At 46.9% G+C, this 22146-nt stretch overlaps 1 protein-coding gene across 1 annotated transcript in view; it reads right to left on the minus strand.

The window, feature by feature from the left end:
* Positions 1 to 22146, minus strand: part of INVS (inversin) — a 131819-nt gene that overhangs the window by 100085 nt on the left and 9588 nt on the right. The window contains exon 2 of the mRNA XM_060247789.1: positions 19332 to 19466. Coding sequence (XP_060103772.1) covers positions 19332 to 19437 — 106 coding nt within the window. The 5' untranslated portion in view covers positions 19438 to 19466. The remainder of the gene's footprint in view (positions 1 to 19331; positions 19467 to 22146) is intronic.

Here is a 22146-nt window from a genome sequence, read left to right on the forward strand (position 1 = left end):
GATTCCCCACTCCTCCACTTGCGGCTGCTGGAATGGCCTTGGGTCAGCCATAGCTCTGGCAGAGGTTGTCCTTGAAAGGGCAGCTGCTGTGAGAGCCCTCTCAGTCCCACCCACCTCACAGGGTGTCTGTGGTGGGGGAGGAAGATAAAGGAGATGGTGAGCCGCTCTGGGACTCTGAGATTCAGAATGGAGGGCGGAATATAAAAATTCAATGTTGTCGTCTTCTTCTTCTCTATCGCCATGTCTTAAATTGAGATACTCTCAACTTGCGCTAACTGTCCCATGAAAATATATATATTTATATATATATAAATAAATGGGTCTACCAGCAGCAAAACCAGGACAAACAGGTTGCTTACCTGTAACTGATGATCTTCGAGTGGTCATCTGTGCAGTCACACACATGGGTCTTGCCGCAGGCAACGGATCCATACCTCGGAGCTCCAATAGCTCGTATATAACGTCTTTTGGCGCGCTTTCCTCCCGCCCCGGGGAGCGGGCAGCGACCGCGCATGCCTGGAGCGGGGGGAGAGCGCCCATTCCACTCAGTTTCTTCCAGCCGCCGCTGGCAGAGACACTATGAAGAGTAAGAGGTTAATGAACAATCACCAGGAGCCAGCAGCGGGGAAGGCTGGGTGGGCGTGTGTGACTGCACAGATGACCACTCGAAGATCATCAGTTACAGGTAAGCAACCTGTTTATCTTCTTCGTGGTCTCTGTGCAGTCCCACACATGGGTGACTAGCCAGCTAGGTGTCCTGGAGGAGGGTGCTGGTAAAGAAGAAGTTAGTCACGTAAAACAAGCAGTCAAATGCAATTACATTGTAATCAGTCAAATGCAATCACATTGCAACCTGAAATATGCAACAACATATGCAACATGGTATGCAAGTTAAAGATGGAAGCGGATGCACTCACCCGAAGCTTCAGTGGAAGATGGATTTGAGGACCGCCTGACCGAAGGAGGCGTCACGTCTCGCACGAACGTCTAGCGCATAATGGGAGACGAACGTGGATGGAGAGGACCAGGATGCAGCCGCACAAATGTCCTCCAGAGAAACGCCTTGCAGGAAAGCCGAAGACGTCGAGACCGCTCTAGTAGAGTGGGCCTTAAGGCCTTCGGGTAAGGGCTGCTTAGCCAGTTCGTAGCACAACCTGATGGCACTAACTACCCATTTAGACAGCCTTTGGGTAGAAATTTTGTGACCCTTGTGAGGGTTGCCGTAGGCCACAAACAGATTAGGGTCCTTACGGAAAGGTTGTGTACGATCAAGGTAGAAGGACAAAGCCCTTCTGACGTCCAAAGAGTGTAGGGCTCGTTGTCCCTGGTCGGATGGGTTGGAGAAAAACGTTGGTAAGGAAGTTGAGGTCGATAAGTGGAACTGGGAGACAACCTTAGGCAGGAACGCAGGGTCCGGTCGTAAAACAACTTTGTCCCTATGGAACATGGTGTAGGGAGGATCGTAACGGAAGGCGCATAAGTCACTTGCCCGTTTGCCTGAGGTGAGGGCTACGAGCAATGCCGTCTTCCAGGAAAGAAGGTTGAGGTCTGCGGTGGCCATAGGTTCAAAGGGGGCCCTTATCAGGCAGGAAAGAACTAACGATAAACTCCAGGTCGGGGCAAAGGGTTTAACAGGTGGGTTGAGGTGCAACATGCCCTTAAGAAAGGACTTGGATAAGGGATGGGAGAACACAGTCTTGCCGTCAACCAAATTGTGGAAAGCAGAGACAGCAGAAAGATGCACCTTTAAGGAAGAATAACAGAGTCCTGCTTTTTGCAGAGAGAGCAGATAGTCCAGGATCAGGTTCAAGGGTGCCGACTCCGGCTGTAGATGCTTAGATGTCGTAAAGGAACAGAAGCGCTTCCATTTACGCTGATAGGAAAGTCTCGTGGAAGGCTTCCTTGCGTTAAGGATGACATTGGCTACCTCTGCAGAGAGGTAGGAGGGTGTATTCTCCAGGCTGTCAGGGCCAGGACTCGAGGGTTGTGATGCAGAACCTGACCGTTGGCCTGGGAGAGAAGGTCGCCCGCAGGAGGAAGTCGGCGGTAAGTGTGGCATGAGAGTTGAAGAAGCCCCGTGAACCACGGTTGTCGAGGCCACCATGGCGCAATGAGGATGCAGTCTGTTCCATCCCGAGCTATCTTCACCAACACCCGCGTCAGAAGAGGAGTTGGTGGGAAGAAGTAATGAAGGGGGCCCGTCCAATTGTGTAGGAAGGCGTCGTTGCCCCTCCTGGAGTAAAACCGAGGGCATTTGGCATTGTCCCGGGATGCAAAGACGTCCACCTTGGGTATTCCGAAGCATCGGAAGATGCGTCGAAGGTAGGTTGGATTGATGGACCATTCGTGATCGTCTATGCGAAACCTGCTGAGGGAGTCGGCCAGAGCATTCTCCACACCTGGGAGGTGAATGGCAGTCATGTAGATGTTGTGCTTGACACACCATTCCCAGAGCAGTACGGCTATACGGCAGAGACGGAGGGATCTGGTGCCGCCTTGTTTGTTTATGTAATAAACTGTTGCCATATTGTCCGTGGAGATCTGAACGTGCCGGTCCCTTATCAGGGGAAGAAAGGACTGTAGAGCTCTGTGTACCGCGATCAGTTCCAAGCAATTTATATGCATGGTTCTCTCGGAGGTTGTCCAGAGACCTCTCACAGTCTTGTCCTTTAGGTGGGCTCCCCAACCCCACCAGGAGGCATCTGTTGTAACTATGGCCGTTGGAGAGGTTGACAGAAACGGCCTGCCCTCGAGGAGATTGTTGGGAACAGTCCACCACGTGAGGGAGAGAAGCGCCTTGTGTGGAACAGTCAGCAAAGAACTTTGAGATTGTGTCTGAGGGTGGTAAGCTCTTACAAACCAGATTTGCAGTTGTCGCATCCTTAACCTGGCAAAGCGGAGGACGGACGTAGTGGCGGCCATGAGGCCCAGCAGGCGTTGGATTGTAAGCGCGGACTGACAGGGTTGTTGTTGTACTGACTTGGCTAGGGTGATAATTGTCTGTGCCCGATCTTCGGGAAGAAAGACTCGATGTAGGGAGGTGTGGAGAAGAGCTCCTATAAATTTGAGCTCCTGGGTAGGTGTGAGGTGTGATTTTGAGGCATTCACACGAAGGCCCAGGGAAGTCAGGAGAGTGAGAGCTGTGTCGAGGTTGTGCTCTAGTTGTTGTTGAGTTGGGGCCACCAGAAGCCAGTCGTCTATATATGGGAAGACTGGGATGTTCCGGATGCGAAGCGCAGCCGCCACCACTGCCATGCACTTTGTAAAAACGCGGGGCGCAGTGGAAAGGCCGAATGGTAGGGAAACATATTGGTAGTGGTCCTCGCCCATGGCAAAACGCAGATACTTCCGATGTTGAGGTCGGATGGTCACATGGAAGTAGGCGTCCTGAAGATCGAGAGAGGCCATCCAGGAATTCCTGGGTATGAGGGGCAAGATGGACTGCAGGGAGATCATTCTGAACCTCCTGTATTGGATGTATTTGTTGAGCCTCCTCAGATCCAGAATGGGGCGCCTGCCTCCATCCCTCTTGGGGACTAGGAAGTATTTTGAATAAAAGCCTGTCCCTCGGTGGAGAGGAGGGACGGGTTCTATGGCGTTCTTGTGCAGTAAGTCCAGAATCTCCTGATGCAGGGGAGAAGACGGGGGTGTAGCGATGAAGGAATGGTGATGAGGTGGAGAAATGAACTCGATTGCGTAACCTAGGCGCACGATGGTCAGCACCCAGGAGTCTGTTGTTATCGAATTCCAAGTTCGGAGGAAGGGTGAGAGACGGGTGCGGGGCGTTGGCAGAGTGTGAGGAGAGTCAAAGAGACTGCTTTGAAGGAAGGGAGGACTTTTTGGGCTGCTGTGAGCGAGGCCTCTGTTGAAACGCAGGTTTCTGTTGTCCACTCTTCCGTTTCCAGAAATCATTGCGCCTAGGAGATCGTTGGCGCCTCTGGAATGATGGTCTCCAGGATCTTGTACGGTTAGGCTGCTGGGAGAACGGTTGAGAAACTCCCAGACGCTTTGCGCGCTTGCGCCCGTCGTCCACTGAGGTGAGAACCTCATCAGTAGAGGCATGGAAGAGACCCAGGCCATCAAAGGGGAGGTCTTCGATCTTTTGCTTAATGTCCGGCTGTAGGTTGGTGGACCTTAGCCAGGCATGACGGCGAAGGGCGACAGATGACGCAAAAACCCTTGAAGAGCAGGAGACAGCGTGGCGAATGGAATTTATTTGTTGCTTCGATACCCTAGATAGTTCTGATACTAGCCCAGAGGCCACCTTTTGAGAGGGTTCCGGAAGGGAAGGGATGAGAGGTGTAAATTGGTTGGCCAGATGGAAGATGTAGGCCGAGAAGTAGGCAAGATAATTGTTCAGTTTCGAATTTGTTGAGGCAAGGTTGAACATTTTTCTGGCCAGGGTGTCCAGCTTCCTGCCCTCTCGGTCTGGAGGTGTTGGATGTCTGGAGGGCTTAGCCTTAGTGGCTGAGTGCACGATAATGGAATTGGGTGCTGGATGGGAAGCAAGAAATTTAGCCTCGGGAGCATGAACCCTATAAAGCGAGTCCAAGCGTTTAGAAGTAGGGGGAATGGAAGCTGGTTTTTCCCAGGTCTCACGGAGGCCTTCGAGGTGCACCGGTAGCATAGGGAGTAGTGAACCAGGTGGAAAGTCCGTTTGTACAAGGTCGTGTACGATATCAGAGACCTTAGGTGAGTCCGACGGAAGGGTAATGTTTAAAGCCTCGGCCATAGCAGTAATCAGATGGAGGTAGGCCTTGGAGGCATCAGATGGAGAGAGTCGGGGCTGTGGTGCCGAATCCGAGACTACCGAGTCTGGGTGGTCCTCGGAGTCAGATGAAGCTACGGAGTCGGCGTCGGAACGGGAGTCGTCACCGGAAGGAGGGGGCGGTGGCGGAATCGGGTCCGAAGGGGCGGTCTGAGGCTTCAGCACCTGGTCGCGTTGGTCCGTGTGGGTATGGACCGGAGGAGCAGTCGAGGTAGAAGCTAACGGAGTGCGCGGTCTAGCACCTTCTGCCTGGTAAGAGTCCCGAGATTGCTGTATACATTCCCGTAGTCGCTCACGGAGTCGGGGGGAGTAACGAGAATAATCAGGTTCTCGGATCGGATAAGGTTCTCGGGCCCGATCTTGATCACGGGGTCGCGGATAGTAGCGATCACGGATCCTAGGCGAATCGGGAAAACGCTCGACATCGCGGAAGCGCGGGGAGTCCCGGTGTCGTGGGGAATCCCGGAGTCGTCGTAGGGAATCACGGGGTCGATCACGGGGTCTAGGAGAATCCGCGTATCGAATAGCAGAGTACGTTGAGAAATCGGAACCCTCCACGGATGGGGACCGAGAAGGATGGCGATGGAACCGACGTTTAGGAGAAGGGGACCGAGAGAAATGGCGGTCGTACCTCGAAAGGGCGTAGTATTGTCGATACTGGCCCGAAGAGTCGGAGTCTCGGCGCCTGCGTGGCGATCTGGAGCGGCCTCTACGAGGCGGCGACCGAGATAGGGCTCGATGAAGAGGTGAGCGAGCGCGGCCTTCATTTGAAGCTTGAGTGGCCGAATCCCTATACAGGGGAGAAATCCCGATGTCTCGGAAGGATCCGATCCGAAGCGGAGGCTTAAGATAGGCCTGAGTCGAATCTGTAGTCAGGTCGGGTTGCATGAAGTCGGCAGGGACCACGCTGTGCACTGAAGGCGAACGAGAGTGGACCGGTATGACCTCTACTGCTGTAGATGAGTGAGGAGTCAGTTGCGGCATGTCGGTGATGACGTCAGAAGGAGCCGACAGTTCAAGCGGAAGTGCGGGCTGCGTCGAGGCCGTGGTATCCATAGGCGTCGAAACTGGAGCCCGAGGCTCTTTAGGAGCCGAGTGCGAGTGGTGTAGTTTCCTCGGCGCCGAATCAGCCGATTCGGAAAGGCGAGACTTTTTGGGCGCCGAATCGGAAGATTCGAGATGGCGCGATTTTTTCGAAGCCTTATGGCCTGGATCGGCGTGCTTCGAAGATTTTTTAACGGACTTGTGCTTCTGCTTAGGAAGAGACACGTCCGCAGAGGCCGAAGCTCCCGATTGTTGTTGGGGAGGCGGCGGGTCCGAGGCGGGCATAGCCCTCAGGGACAGTTCAATAAGGAAACTCCGGAGCCTGGCTGCACGGTTTTTCCGGGCTTGCTTGCCGAAGTTCGCACAGTGAGGGCAGGAGTCAACTCGATGAGCTTCGCCCAAACAAAACAGGCAGTGGCTGTGGCCGTCTGACGAAGGGATTTTGGTCCCACAGCGCGTGCACTTTTTAAAGGTAACTTTCCCTTCCATGCGCCCCGGACAAGGGAGGGGAGGGAAGGGAAAAAGGAGAGAATAGCGCAGGGAGCGGTTTTTTTTTTTTTTTTTTTTTTTTTTTGTTTTTCTGGGACGAAAAGGGTAGCGAGAAGAGGAAAATACTAAGTAGTGAAAGAAGGAATAAGAGATGAGGTAACGGACGAGCTAAGGAGGAACGCAGCGAGGAGGGTGTTGTCCGGGCGGCGGTAGGAAAGAAACTGAGTGGAATGGGCGCTCTCCCCCCGCTCCAGGCATGCGCGGTCGCTGCCCGCTCCCCGGGGCGGGAGGAAAGCGCGCCAAAAGACGTTATATACGAGCTATTGGAGCTCCGAGGTATGGATCCGTTGCCTGCGGCAAGACCCATGTGTGGGACTGCACAGAGACCACGAAGAAGATCAGGCTAATTTCAGCCTATGGTAAAGGAAAGCGCTGTCAAGTCACAGCTGACTTATGGCAGCCCCACAAGGTTTTCAATAGGTGAGATGTTCAGAAGTGGTTTGCCTCTGCGAAGCTACCCTGGACTCCCTTGGTGGTCTCCCATCCAAGTACTAACCAGAGCCAACCCTGCTTAGCTTCTGAGATCTGATGAGACTGGGCGCATCTGGGCCATTCAGGTCAAGAAACTGCAGCACATACTGTTAAGCTCTTGACATGCCTCTGAGCTAATTTAACACTGTTAATAAGAAATTAAGAAAAGCAAGGGTTCACACAAATTCCCATACTTACATTTATAAATATTATGTATTTACTGGCCTGTAGAGCTGGATATTATTACCAGCAATACGGAAAACATTCAGAAAACCAGCTGTAATTTGATTAAGCTAGCTGTACAGCAAAACTGTTTGGTAAGGAACCTTGCTCTCTGCACTCAACGGGAGGCCTGGAAAACACTGTTAGCATTATTAACCTAATTAGTGAATAGCAGACTCCTTCACAATTCCTGACATAATGTGCTAAATATTTAAACATTAGAGCCAATTTTACTGCTAGATGAATTGTTAGCAAAGCATAACAACAGGTCTAGATCTGACACAATTAATAGCAAAAGCAAAGGTTCATGCAAATCCACACAACTTCTACTGTTTTCCCTAAATTCTTTTGTAAATCTTATCTATTTACATATCTGTCCAGATGGACTTTATTACCAGAAATCAGGAAAAAGTCAGAAGACCATATGTAACTTTATTGAGCTAGCTGTCTAGCTAAAGTGTTTGTCCACTCAAAGCAAGCAAGAAACACTTTCAATGAGTTTGACAGAAAAGGCACACACAGTCTTTCCTTTTCAATGGAGGAGGTAGTAACAATGCTTCTACAGCAAGGGAAGAAACAGCCTCCCACCCTTATCTTTATAGCCAGACAATCAGAGCAGAATTCTGAGATGGCTTGAACAACCAAGCCTAGGGAGAGATTTCCTGTTTGCCTCCTCCTCTGGCCACTACCGCCTTCATCAGCCTTGTGTTGTATGTTGGAGAACAGATGTAGATAGTCTACGCTTCTTGGAAGCTGTCCTTTCGTAAGGCCATGAGCTCCCTGAGAGTAAACCTGCTCTTTTACCCTCTGCTTGTGCATACTGGTGTCTTGTCAGACCCAAGTTAGAGGAGGATGAAGTACAGTGGAATGCACTCTAGTTCCTCCGTTCTCTAACTTGTAAACTTGTTCTCTGTCTTTCTAGATGCTCAGAGTTCCCACTCTTCCATATAATTCTACAGTAATTCAGAAACTTTCTATGAATAATCCTGAGTGCTATTGTTCATTTTTCTTCTTCTGATACATATCAAATATCAAAGCAGAGCTTTTTTCCTGGTACATATTAAGAGTTCTTTTCCTGGTCCTTCAAAGCATACCAATCAACATTCAAAGACACCAGAAGGCACAAACGGGGGGCAAAGGAACAGGTACAATACAATCCCCCTCCCAGCACAGACTAGGACATGGCCACTGTTCCCTTGTTTTATTACAAGGGAGTAAATATTGTGTTCTATATTGCATGGAATGTTAAAGAAACTCTGTAATAGCTGTACTGTAAAAAGAAGCTATATCACACACAGTACAACTCTGGAATTTGGAATGACTATAGCTGTTCAGTAAGACCTGGCAAGACTGGCTTACCGTGGCCATCGATATCACTCCATGGCGCCCTCTGCGCCCTCGTTCTAAGCTGGCCCCGTGGTATAACCTGGAGCGGCAGCTGATAAAACCAAGGCTCAGACGGCTAGAGAGGCGGTGGCGGCATACTCGAGACGAAGCGACCAGAACATCTTATAGAGAGTTTATGAGGTCCTATGAGATGGCAGTCAAAGCCACAAAGAAAGTTTACTTTGCGGTTAAGACTGCATCTGTGAATTCGCATCCGGCACAATTATTTAGTATTATTCGGAATCTCACAACTCTGCCACAAGGCAGACATAACTGTAGGGAATTGGATATTGGCTGTGAGGCTTCTGTGACTTTTTTCGCAGACAAGATCTCGTCGTTCCGCAACGACCTCCCTGCCACTGTTGAAACAGTAAGTGAACTTGAGGATCCATACCTCTTTTCTGGATCAGCTTTGGATCGTTTTACAACACTCAGCCTGGAGGAAGTCAACAGAATTCTCTCTACTGTGCACCCAACAACATGTGATCTGGACCCTTGCCCATCCTGGCTGATTAAAGCTTGCCGGTTGGAGCTATGATATTCTATACGGGATATCGTAAATGGGTCCCTCTCTGAGGGGCTCTTTCCAGGGTCCCTCAAAGAGGCAGTGGTCCACCCTCTCCTAAAAAAGCCATCACTAGATCTGGCCGAATTGGCACACTATCGGCCAGTCTCGAATTTGCCCTTTCTGGGCAAAATTATTGAGAAAGCTGTAGTGCTACAGTTACAGAGTTTTCTGGAGGACTCTTCCATCCTGGACTCCCATCAGTCCGGCTTTCGCCCAGGTCATGGGGTGGAGACAGTACTGGTCGCCCTGGTGGATGATCTCCAGCGGCATCTGGACCGAGGTGGCTCAGCAATATTGATGTTGTTGGACCTGTTGGCTGCGTTCAACACAGTCGACAATCAGTTGTTGATTTACCACCTGTCAAGCATGCGGTTTCAATGACGAGTCAGGTTTGATACGAAATTACGTTTATTGATAGACCGATGCTTTCTGTGTAACAGTTTCTTGAGAGTGATGCTAAAGATATATTGATACAATACTTTTAAGGCATACTTCAAAAGGATTCCAAAAGGTGGGGGCGAGGGATGCGCTCTCACACATAAACTATCAAAAATGTCTACATTCTCATAGCGTTATCAGGACTCTGTCCTTGCTTTCCCCAGATGTGCCACACTCCCTAACAGGAATGTATGGGAAGGTGCTGATTACTCTTTCTCAAGTTAGTTTCGTTTCTCTCTACTTCTGCTTCGCAAGCAATAAAGCAAGAAGGGGGAGGGGGAAAGAATAACAGAGTTAATAGACCTTGGTCCTCCATGATATTTCACAGGCCAGCTTTATGGGGGACTCTAAAACAATCAATTACCAGTGAAATTCTACCATGCTTGACACCACCTTGCTGACGCAGGGATTCAGGGGTTGGCCTTACAACGGCTCTCCTCTTTTCTCCACGGTCGGGGACAAAGGGTGGCAATCGGGGGACAGACATCCCAGAGACACCCACTTAACTGTGGTGTGCCTCAGGGGGCGTTGTTCTCCCCGATGCTGTTTAACATCTATATGCGCCCCCTTGCCCAGATTGCCAGGAGGTATGGATTGGGTTGCCATCAGTACACTGATGACACCCAGCTCTATCTACTGATGGACGGCCGGTCTACCTGTACCTCAGAAAATCTGGACTTGGAGCTGAAGGCCGTGGCAGGGTGGCTTAAGCTGAGTCAACTGAAGCTGAATCCGACAAAAACAGAGATCCTTTGCCTGAGCCGCAGCAGCCTGGGAAGGGGAATCCCCCTACCAGCTTTTGATGGTGCCCCACTTGTAGTGGCGCCCAAGGTCAGAAGCTTGGGGGTGCTACTGGAACCTTCATTGACAATGGAGGCCCAGATAGCAGCCACTGCCAAATCTGCCCTTTTCCACCTTAGGCGGGCAAGGCAGTTGGTCCCTTTCCTTGACTGTGGTGACCTGGCAACCATAATCCACGCTACGGACACCTCAATATTGGACTACTGTAAAGCCCTCTACACGGGGCTGTCCTTGTCTCAAATCTGGAGATTGCAGCTGGTGCAGAATGCAGCAGCTAGGCTGTTACTGGGGCTCCCAGTGTGGGAGCACATACAGCCTGGGCTGCGGGAACTGCACTGGCTGCCGATAGTGAACCGGATTCGCTACAAGGTGCTGGTTATTACCTTTAAAGCCCTATATGGCCGGGGACTTGTCTACCTTAGGGACCATCTCTTCTGATATGTTCCCCAGAGGGTACTCAGATCAGGGACACGGAACCTGTTATCGATCCCTGGGCTGAGGGAGGCAAGACTGAAGATCACTCAGGAGAGAGCCTTCTCTATAGCGGCCCCCTATTGGTGGAACCGCCAGAAGAAACAAGAGCCTTGCGGGACCTTGTTCAGTTCTGCAAGGTTTGCAAGACAGCTTTATTTCAACTTGCTTTTAATGGATAACCACATACGAGGGTACTCAAGAAGACTGAAATTACTGGAATGTATTATTATTATTAGCACCAAGCTGTTTTTACAATGTTTTAATTGTTTTATTGTAAGATTTTAATTAGTTAATGTTTAACATGTAAATGCTTTTACTGTTGTGAGCCACCCTGAGTCTGCTTTGGCGGGAAGGGCGGGATATAAATCCAATAAAATAAATAAATAAATAAATTTTACATAAATCTAAATATTACCCTAACTTCAAAACCATTCAGATGCTTTTGTTTAATAAGCAAAAGCTACCACATTGTTAGAAGGAAAAACCAATATTATTTTTCCCCCATTAAACATCTTGGAATGAAAATAGAGACAAAAAGAAAAAAGAAACTTGCCCATGTCCCACTAATTAGAATTGATCCCCATGTATTAAATAAACCTGCATTGATTAATCTACCAATTACACTGACTATAGTTTGCAACAATATACACGTTATTATTTCTGTAAAGTAATCCTAATTTGAGTACTAGGGCATCCTCCCACACCCAAGAACTAATAAAACTTCTACTGGCATAATCAGACTCCAAGGCGTCCTCTTTTATGCCTTGTCCACTTAAAGCATTTTCCTCCTAGTTGTACACGATGTTCTTTGCCTGGCTTCTGCAGTTATTCTGCTTATCTCCCACTCAGCACTATCTGGTCCTAAATGCTCTCATTCCAACTTTTCTAATTGTATTACTCAATGTAATTCATTTTGAAGTATCCTACTTTCCTAGATTATTATCTGGTCTGGTAACTTCTTGAACTCTTGTAGGAGGGTATGAATAATAAAGCCTTACAACAGGAACTGGCCAGTGGATTTCAACAGATGTCTGGCAAACACATGTTAGGGTAGGACACACCAGTACTAGTCTTTTTGCATGACAAAGGCTGCTAGCGAGACAAATAGCAGCTGAAGAGGCTGATCAAGATTGAGAAGATGCAAGGGAAAAAAGGGCTAAACATTCCTCGGCACAGCACCCATCAAAACCAAGGTGGTTATTTACACTTTTTGGAAAAAAGGGAAATCCATTCATTGACCTCCTAACATTAGATTCAGTTTGGTTCTTAAGTTCAGAATGTTATAACATCATTGGCTACTTTGTTGTGCATTGATCCCAAATGTTCCCTATATACTTTCATGAGTTATAAGGAAAGGAAAGGTCCCCTGTGCAAGCACCAGTCGTTTCCGACTCTGGGGTGGCGTTGCTTTCACAATGTTTTCACGGCAGACTTTTTACGGGGTGGTTTGCCATTGCCTTCCTCAGTCATCTACACTTCCCCCCCAGCAATCTGGGTACTCATTTTACTGACCTCGGAAGGATGGAAGGCTGAGTCAACCTCGAGCCAGCTACCTGAAAACCCAGCTTCCACTGGGGATCGAACTCAGGTCGTGAGCAGAGCTTAGGACTGCAGTACTGTAGCTTTAACACTCTGCGCCATGGGACTCTGTTACGTGAGTTATAAACAGGGATCATTTTGTAGGAAAAAAGGTGCAGGAGCTCAGTAGCATGTCTTATTTGCATATGCCCTGGGATCTGTGTGCAGCAGGGAGAGAACCCCCCACTGCATGCAGACCCTGGCTGGAGGTTCAGGAGATGCACTCCTGTGAGCTCCTGTTGAATTCAAGCCCTGGTTTTTTAAGACGACGACACTGGATTTATATCCTGCCCTCCACTCCAAATCTCAGAGTGGCTCACCATCTCCTTTATCTTCCTCCCCCAAAACAGACAACCTGTGAGGTGGGTGGAGCTGAGAGAGCTCTCACAGAGAAGGTGCCCTTTCAAGGACAACCTCTGCCAGAGCTATGGCTGACCCAAGGCCATTCCAGCAGGTGCAAGTGGACCAGTGGGGAATGAAACCCGGTTCTCCCAGATAAGAGTCTGCGCACTTAACCACTACACCAAACTGGTTATAAAGAATGGTGTATGTTAGTTGTAATATGTTGCATATGGGAAGGGGGGTGTGTTCAATGGATAGAGACTGTAGAAAGGGACTCAATACCATGGACATGTGAGGAATGAGGCAATCTACATCCTCGTAAAGCATCATAGGAATAAGCAAGAAGAGGAGGGATGTACTAAAATGAATGACAAGAATGCCCAATGGGAACCATTAGGCCCAAAGGCCCATGATATATCAAGAGCCATGAATAACCAACTGGCTTGCACATACTCCATTGAATTATGTTAACAGCACATGAAAATTGCAATGAAAACGTGGAAGGGATTTAGAGAAACCTGCCCTGGGCCTGGAATGATTTATTTGTCTTGTCTGTTTTGTTCGGTTTTATCCCGCCGTCCCCACAAGCTGGCTCAGAGCAGGTTAAATGTCATAAAAATAACAATACAAATGTTTCAGTTAAAACATAAGCAAATACAATCAAGGTGGATTCAGGTCAACACCGAGCAAGGCTCAGTTTGGGGTGGTTCCATTTGGCCAGCATTGTTAGCAGGGGAGGCTGAAATGGATTTATGGTCAGGGGCCTGCCTTTCTACGGGACTGCCTTTCTCTGCATGTTCTCCAGAGAGCACGGTGTTCAGGGACACAAAATCTACTAGCCATCCCCGGACCAAAGGAGGCCAGGCTATGCTCCATATGGGCTAGGGGCTTCTTGGTGGCAGCACCAGAAATGTGGAATGCTCTCCCGGAGGCCATAAGGGTCCTGCAGGATCTCTCTACTTTCCGCAGGGCCTGCAAACTGAACTGTTCCGGCAGGCCATTAATATCTAACCAGGAGAGGACTGCCACTCCACGACATTACAGAGCTACGATACCATATGATCACCATCAGGAAAGAAGAACCCGCCTATATTGAAGTGGCACAGCACCACGGAATGGTTTTAATTGTAACTGTATTTTATTGATTTTAATTATAAATATAAATGCCTATAAGCTGCCCTGAGTCTGCTTGCGGGGAGGGCGGGATAAAAATTTAAGGAAATAAAATAAATAAAATAATGGAGTTGGATGCCTGCCACCTCAATAGAAGGCCTGGCAGAACAGCTCCATCGTGTAGGCCCTGAGGAATTGTAGCAGATCCCACAGGGCTCTGATCTCAAGAGGGAGCATGTTCCACCAGACGGGGGCCAGGGCAGAAAAGGTCCTGGCCCTCATTGAAGCTAGACAGACATCCTTGGGGCTGGGGACAACAAGAAGGTTGTCCTATATGCTCCTCACTGAGTGCACCACTCTGTGAGGAACATATAGGAAAAGTGGTCCTGAAGATATGCAAGTCCCTGGCCACATAGAGCCTTGGAGGTTAACCCCAAGATCCTGAACTGGATCCGGAACTCTACTGGCATACAGTGCAGTTGGTGCAGGACTGGTTGAACATGAGCCCACAAAAGTGTTCCTCCCTTCAAGTGGCACCCTCCATCCCCAACTGTGAAGAAAGGAGGAAATCCAACACTGGCAAAGCGGTAGGTCAAACCATCATAATGGACCGTGTTGAACCCTGCCATTAGATTAAGAAGCAACAGCAGCATTGACCTGCCTTGATCATCCATGACAGCAACCAGGAGAGCCAGTTTGGTGTAGTGGTTAAGTGTGCGGACTCTTATCTGGGAGAACTGGGTTTGATTCCCCACTCCTCCACTTGCACCTGCTGGAATGGCCTTGGGTCAGCCATAGCTCTGGCAGAAGTTGTCCTTGAAAGGGCAGCTGCTGTGAGAGCCCTCTCCAGCCCCACCCACCTCACAGGGTGTTTGTTGTGGGGGAGGAAGGTAAAGGAGATTGTGAGCCGCTCTGAGACTCTTCGGAGTGGAGGGCGGGATATAAATCCAATATCTTCTTCTTCTTCAACCAGCATTGTCTCTGTCCCATGGCCAAGGTAAAAGCTGGACTGGAATGGGTCCAGGATTGCAGTATCATTCAAGAAAGCCTGGAACTGTTTGACCACTGCTCTCTCCACCACCTTGACCAGAAACAGTAAATTCGAGACCAGGCAATAGTTAAAATGGACTGTAGGGTCCAATGATGCTTCTTCAAGAGTGAATGCACCACTAAGTCATTTAAACTGGCTGAGAAGATCCCTGATAACAGGGATAACTTGATCTCAGAAGGGTCCAGACTCCAGAAGCTCTCCTGGCAGGTATGCTGTCAAAGGATTTCACAGCCGGAGGCCACTGCTTCTTGTAGATTTTCCGGGCTGTGTGACATAATGCCAAGACCATGGCCACACCCCCTGGAAAATCTACAACAACCAAATCTCCTGGCAAGCTTTAACCAGCCAGGAAACGCATGGATCAAGGGTGCAAGTGGTGGGCTTCACAGCTACCAGAATCTTGATAAGAACATAAGAGAAGCCATGTTGGATCAGGCCAATGGCCCATCCAGTCCAACACTGTGTCACACAGTGGCCAAAAAAATTATACACACACACACACACATATACACACTGTGGCTAATAGCTACTGATGGACCTTGCCTCCATATTTTTATCTAACCCCTTCTTGAAGCTGTCTATGCTTATAGCCGCCACCTCCTGTGGCAGTGAATTCCACATGTTAATCACCCTTTGAGTGAAGAAGTACTTCCTTTTATCCATTTTAACCTGACTGCTCAGCAATTTCATCTAATGCCCACGAGTTCTTGTATTGTGAGAAAGGGAGAAAAGTACTTCTTTCTCTACTTTCTCCATCCCATGCATTATCTTGTAAACCTCTATCATGTCACCCCGCAGTAGACGTTTCTCCAAGCTAAAGAGCCCCAAGCGTTTGAACCTTTCTTCATAGGGAAAGTGTTCCAACCCTTTAATCATTCTAGTTGCCCTTTTCTGGACTTTTTCCAATGCTATAATATCCTTTTTGAGGTGCGGTGACCAGAACTGCACACAGTATTCCAAATGAGACCGCACCATCAATTTATACAGGGGCATTATGACACTGGCTGATTTGTTTTCAATTCCCTTCCTAATAATTCCCAGCATGGCGTTGGCCTTTTTTATTGCAATCATACATTGTCTTGACATTTTCAGTGAGTTATCTACCACGACCCCAAGATCTCTCTCTTGGTCAGTCTCTGCCAGTTCACAACCCATCAACTTGTATTTGTAGCTGGGATTCTTGGCCCCAATGTGCATTACTTTGCACTTGACCACACTGAACCTCATCTGCCACATTGACGCCCACTCACCCAGCCTCAACAGATCCCTTTGAAGTGCCTCACAATCCTCTTTGGTTCTCACCGCCCTGAACAATTTAGTGTCATCTGCAAACTTGGTTACTTCACTGCTCACTCCCAACTCCAAATCATTTATGAACAAGTTAAAGAGCATGGGACCCAGTACTGAGCCCTGCGGCACCCCACTGCTTACCGTCCTCCACTGCGAAGGCTGTCCATTTATACTCACTCTCTGCTTCCTATTACTCAGCCAGTTTTTGATCCACAAGAGGATCTGTCCTTTTACTCCAGGACTCTCACTAAGGAGCCTTTGATGAGGAACTTTATCAAAAGCTTTCTGGAAGTCAAGGTAAACAACATCTATTGGGTCTCCTTTGTCCACATGTTTGTTCACCCCCTCAAAGAAATGTAACAGGTTAGTGAGGCAAGATCTTCCCTTACAGAACCCATGCTGAGTCTTCCTCAGTAACCCGTGTTCATCAATGTGCCTACTCATTCTGTCCTTGATAATGGTTTCTACCAACTTTCCCGGTATTGAAGTCAGACTGACTGGCCTGTACTTTCCCGGATCTCCTCTGGAACCCTTTTTAAAGATGGGGGTGACATTTGCTACCTTCCAGTCCTCAGGAACGGAGGCAGATTTCAATGAAAGGTTATATATTTTTGTCAGAAGATCCACAAGTTTAACTTTGAGTTCTTTCAGAACTCTTGGATGTATGTAGTTCTTTGCAACAGCCTGGCTCTGATGTTATGATAAGTCCTGGTCCTTTTCACTGGACACGCATATGAAGTTGTCATATACTAAACCAGGCCACAGGTTTTTCAAGGTCAGTATTGTTTGCTCAGTGGCTCTCCAAGGTCTCAGGCAGAGGTCTTTCACATTACCTACTCGCTAGTCCTTTTAACTGGAGATACCAGGGACTAAACCCAGGACCTTCTGCACACAAAACAGATGATCTGCACTGAGCCACAGCCCCCCCCCCCCCCCCAATTTTACTTTGCTAGTTTGACTTTTAGGTAAACATGCCCAAGGTTGTACCCCACAATTTAAGACAAGCTTTGTCATAATTAGCAGCTTAGAATGTAAAAGCATTTATTTTATTAGTGATTGATATATCACTGACCCTGCTTCAGCATTTCCTCTAATGTTCAAAGGAAGAGGGCTGAGCATAGTATATGAGGCTGTGCTTACTACTTGTATGGACTGGAATTTAAGACATGAACAACTGGCAACCACCATAAGTCTTCTCTTAATCTAAAGGGATTTTAGAAGATCCTTGTTTTTTGAAAAGGAAATTGCTGAATTATATGAGATCCCTTAGCGAGGGATATATATTTTCACTGCAGATCTGTAATTACTTGCATTTATATTGTGCTTTAAGCTATTGAAAGCATTTTTTTATGCATTAGCGATTTTTATATCAGTGCACGTAAAGTAGATATTTTTATTTGTTTCACCATTTTGGGGGGAGACAAGAGCAGGTCCCCCTCCTTCTCATGTGGTCAAGATTAGTATCCGCTTAGCCCAGCAGGGTTACAGATGCACCTCATACAGGTCTGCACACCAGCCAGCTGATCAATGGCGGCTGGTCCTTTACTAGTCAGCCACCCATGGGATTTCCTGGTTCAGAGGAAGAATGTCTCTGACTGTCCAATGGCAGGGAGCAGTTAGTGAGAGAGAACTGTTGTCTATGAGCACAGCCTGGTGCATTCCGTGTGGCATCTGTCTAGCCTCCTTTGGAAACAGGATGCTGGACCAGATGGTCTGATTCAATACAGCTGCTCTTCTGTAATGTCTAAACCACACTCCATCCAGCTCTGAGCAGAAGAGGATAAAACTGACACAGAGGCTGTATCCAGATGACCAAGCAAACCAAGAACAAGCCTCAGAACAAACAAACCTCTTTGGTCCAAGAACAAGCCTCGGAAGTCTCGTTCCTTCAAATGTTGCAGTGAGATTGAAGACTTCCTGCTTTTAGTACTAAGCACTATTTCTCATGACACCTTATTCACCTTAACAAATGGTTAGCTCTGAATCCTGGTTGAAATGCAAGAAGCAAACTGAAGTTTTGCTGAACTGCAATGAATTGCAATTCTCTTTAAACAAGGAAGTGGTCAATCATGATACAGTGCCCAAGGGGAGAATGGGCTGGGGGCATAGCCCAGCTTGCTCTTGTTACACAGAATATAGCTTGTTTGTGATGTCTTAGTGTGGCTCATGACAGTGCAAATCACTGGAACATGGCAGAGATCTCATATTACATGCAGAGTCAGATCACTGAAGGAAGCAAAGCCTGACTGCACTGGAAGTCACATATGGCATTTATAGCCAAGCAATTAAGCATACAGAAAACATTTGCATATCTGACCAATCTGAAACTGAGATTACTTGATGTGAATCACTCCCACTTCCTCGATGCACATAAATTTTCTCTTGCCACTTACATCAGAGACATGGCACTGCATTAGATCATATCCTGGAGAGTGGGGTATATTACTTATTAAAATTACATAACATTGTTTTAAAACAAATTTTGGGATGGCTAGCCTCAAGAATAAACTATTAAAAATTAAAATAAAAAAGTATTCATTGTCAATGAATAAAACTAAACACTAAATATACCATGTTAAATTCTTTGCAAATTTATACTTTTATCTATTTCTCAAGGCTGTAAACAAGGCTTTTTTGTAGAAAAAGCACAGCAGGAACTCATTTGCATATCAGGCCACACACACCAATGCCAAGCCAGCCAGGACTGTGTTCCTGTGAGTTCCTGCTCAAAAAAAGCCCTTGGCTGTAAGTAATAGAACAGAACAAGTTTAGACATGTCCCACTCTATATCCTGTATTAAGGCATTTTTTAAATCAAGTTCTTCCACAGTGTCAATTTTGCATTCAAATTTCTTATAACTATAGATGCCTTTTGCTAAGAATCTTCAGTTGTAATTTAATAGTACCTATGTTCCCTGGATTCCGTGCTTCATGTTCTACCAAGAGAGCAGAGCTGAACTATGAATTCTACCTGAATTTTGGTCAGATGGTACCATTTACCAAGTATATTTTGCATGCTGCATTTCATATTGATAGGGCAGATCAAGCTGACTTTACTATGAAGAAAAAGAATGGCTCTCGGTACAGTATACTCAGCACAACAAAGCCAGTCCTATTCTTCCTATTATTAAATTGGTCCTCCCACTTTGAAAGTCAAACGACAACAGTTAAGAGGAGGGCAAATACAATGAAGTAAAGATAACACTGGGTACATCCCCAAAAGGAACGGTTTTTTACCTGCTATTTGCTTTAGAAGAGCACTCTTGTGTCCGTTAACAGCAGCAGCATGAACCTGAGATGCTAATGAGGAACCACTGAACAACACGGTCTCAGAAACATTCATACTCTTCTTCAAGACCTCACAAAATAGCCCTGTGAGAATACATTCATAATTAGAATGAAACTTTTTTTCCAGAAAGAAAGTTTTATTTACTTGAATTTAGATTGTGTGTTAACATAGCAGTTATCAGGAGTGGAATTCTAGCAGGAGCTCCTTTGCATATTAGGCCATACACCCCTGATGTAGCCACACACCCCCCCTGCAAGAGCTTACAAAAAAGAGCACTGTGAACTCTTGCAGGATTGGCTACATCAGGGGTGTGTGGCATAATACGCAAAGGAGCTCCTGCTAGAATTCCACCCATGGCAGTTATTATCAGATTTTTATCATACCAACTGTGCAATTCTATACAGTTACATTGTTACAAGCCCAGTTACTCTATTCTACTTAGGACTGCACTGTCTTTTTTACATTTTAAGTTTAAAAAGCCTGAATCTTCTAGGTAAACTTTACACATTAAGGGGACTATCTCAAAGCCAAACATCAATCAAAAATCACTGCTCTAATCCTAATGTAAGTGGACATTTATTTCCCTTTCTTTATACATACTTGGATATTATTTAAATGATCATACTGAAAATGTTTGCTCAATGGTAACAGGAAGCATTATATGTGTATTCAGGTTTTGGAGGGAAGAGTTAAGAGGGGAATTGTGACAAACCTGATTCAAAAATATGTTACCACATGGTGATATACTGCAGTGGGAAGGATAACATTTTAGGGGACAGTTTTGTGGTCAGAAGGAGTAGATAAAATAATGAAAAGACTTAAAGTCTCTGTCCAACAAACATGGCAGATTGTATATCAGCATTAATAAATATTCAACTCAGTACAGATAAAGCAGAGAGAGAGACTCCGAAAGTTGAAAATAAATCTAATCTGTGAACAAACAAAAATCTTTATTCTGTGACAGAATTAAAGGGGAATGTGAAAAAGTTTTAAAAATGCTTCATTAGAATCACAAATACAATATACAGGCAGGGCTTTTAAAATGTGCAACCAGACACCAAATGTGCAGATCCGGGGCTGGGGTGGGGGCATACAGTTTTCAAAAGAATATTTGTTCAGTTCAAAAATCCAAGTCATGCAAAAGCTATATTATGTTACCCAATGTAGAAAGTGACCATTAACTGGGGCTTTTTTTGTAGAAAAAGTCCACCAGGAACTTATTTGCATATCAGGCCACACCCCCTTATGCCAAGCCAGTCAGAACTACATTCCTGCTCAAAAAAAGCCCTGCTAGTAACAATGTGAAAAGTAAAATGAGCAATCAGACTTCTCTAGAACCCAGAGAGGGTTAGAAAATCCCTAGAGATTTTGGGAGTGGAGCCTGGGGAGAGTGTGGTATGGGGAGGAGGGCCCTCAACAGTATAATGCCGTAGAGCAGGGGTGTCAAACATGCAGTTCAGGGGCCAAATCAAGTCCCCAGAGGTCTCCTATCAGGCCCCCGAGCAACTGGCTGTCATCTGCTTCCTTTTCCTTCTCTCTTGCTTTCTTCTGCATAACAGCTTTCTTTGTCAGGCTTGCTCAACTACACAGGAGCTACAGAGCAAAGCCTCTATTTTCTCCCACTGGCTGAGGCTCCTCCCTTAGGGAGGAAGGGGGGAAGAATAGCTTGCTTTGCCACGCTCTCTCAATTGCACAGCAGAGCTACTGAACCAAGCCTCTCTTCCTTCTATTGGTTGAGGCGCCTCCCCCTCCTGGTTCTCTGGGGAAGGAAGGAAAGAGCCAGAGTTTCCTTTGCCCAGTTCCCTGGATTCCATGGGAAATACAAAGAAAGCATCAATGAGTGCTAACGTTTTAAGCATGTTTTTAAGTTTAAAAGAATTTATATTTGTGTTTCTCTGTGTTCTTTATAAAATTTATATCTCTGTTACCTAATCTTAAATAGATACACACATGGCCCGGCCCAACAAGGTCTCATTTACGTCAGATCCGGCTCTCATAACAAATGAGTTCGACACCCCTGCCCTAGAGTCCACCATCCAAAGCAGCCATTTTCTCCAGCAGAACTGATTTTGGTAATCTAGAGATCAATTGTAATTACAGGAAATCTCCAGTAACCGTCTGAAGAGTGGCATCCCTAAGAGACTGTTGTCTATCATACAAGGCCTGTCAGGGCAGTAGGAGCCTCTCAGCCTTAGGGAAGAACTTTTAGCAGCCAGCACCAATTGCCTGACTTCTCAAGTCTTTTGTGGCCTACCAAAAGTAGCAACAAACAAGTTAAATCAGCAGCGAAAGAACTCTCCACACGTTTTTAGTTTGTACTATTTTCTTCCCTTTGTTGGGGAGGACGGAATAGGTGGTAGAAGGATTACTATTTCTTTAAGAGCTCTCTTTCTAGTTGTTCCAGAATCTAATGGTGTCTGTGTACTAAGAAGGATATAAGCTGTATTGCATGTGTGCATTTTTCTTTTTTTCCCCCATCTCCCTTATTTCAAATAAAGTTTTGCTAGAGTGCACAATTTATTTCCTATTTATGACAACATTTGTACGCAACCCTTCCTTTAGGCTCAGGACAGCTTGCAGTAGTAATTTAAAATAAAGGTAAAGGTAGTCCCCTGTGCAAGCACCAGTCGTTTTCGATTCTGGGGTGACGTTGCTTTCATGGCAGACTTTTTACGGGGTGGTTTGCCATTGCCTTCCCCAGTCATCTACACTTTCCCCCCAGCAAGCTGGGTACTCATTTTACCGACCTCAGAAGGATGGCGG

The sequence above is a fragment of the Heteronotia binoei genome, chromosome 10, assembly GCF_032191835.1.
Source record: "Heteronotia binoei isolate CCM8104 ecotype False Entrance Well chromosome 10, APGP_CSIRO_Hbin_v1, whole genome shotgun sequence".
Taxonomy (NCBI): Eukaryota; Metazoa; Chordata; class Lepidosauria; order Squamata; family Gekkonidae; genus Heteronotia; species Heteronotia binoei.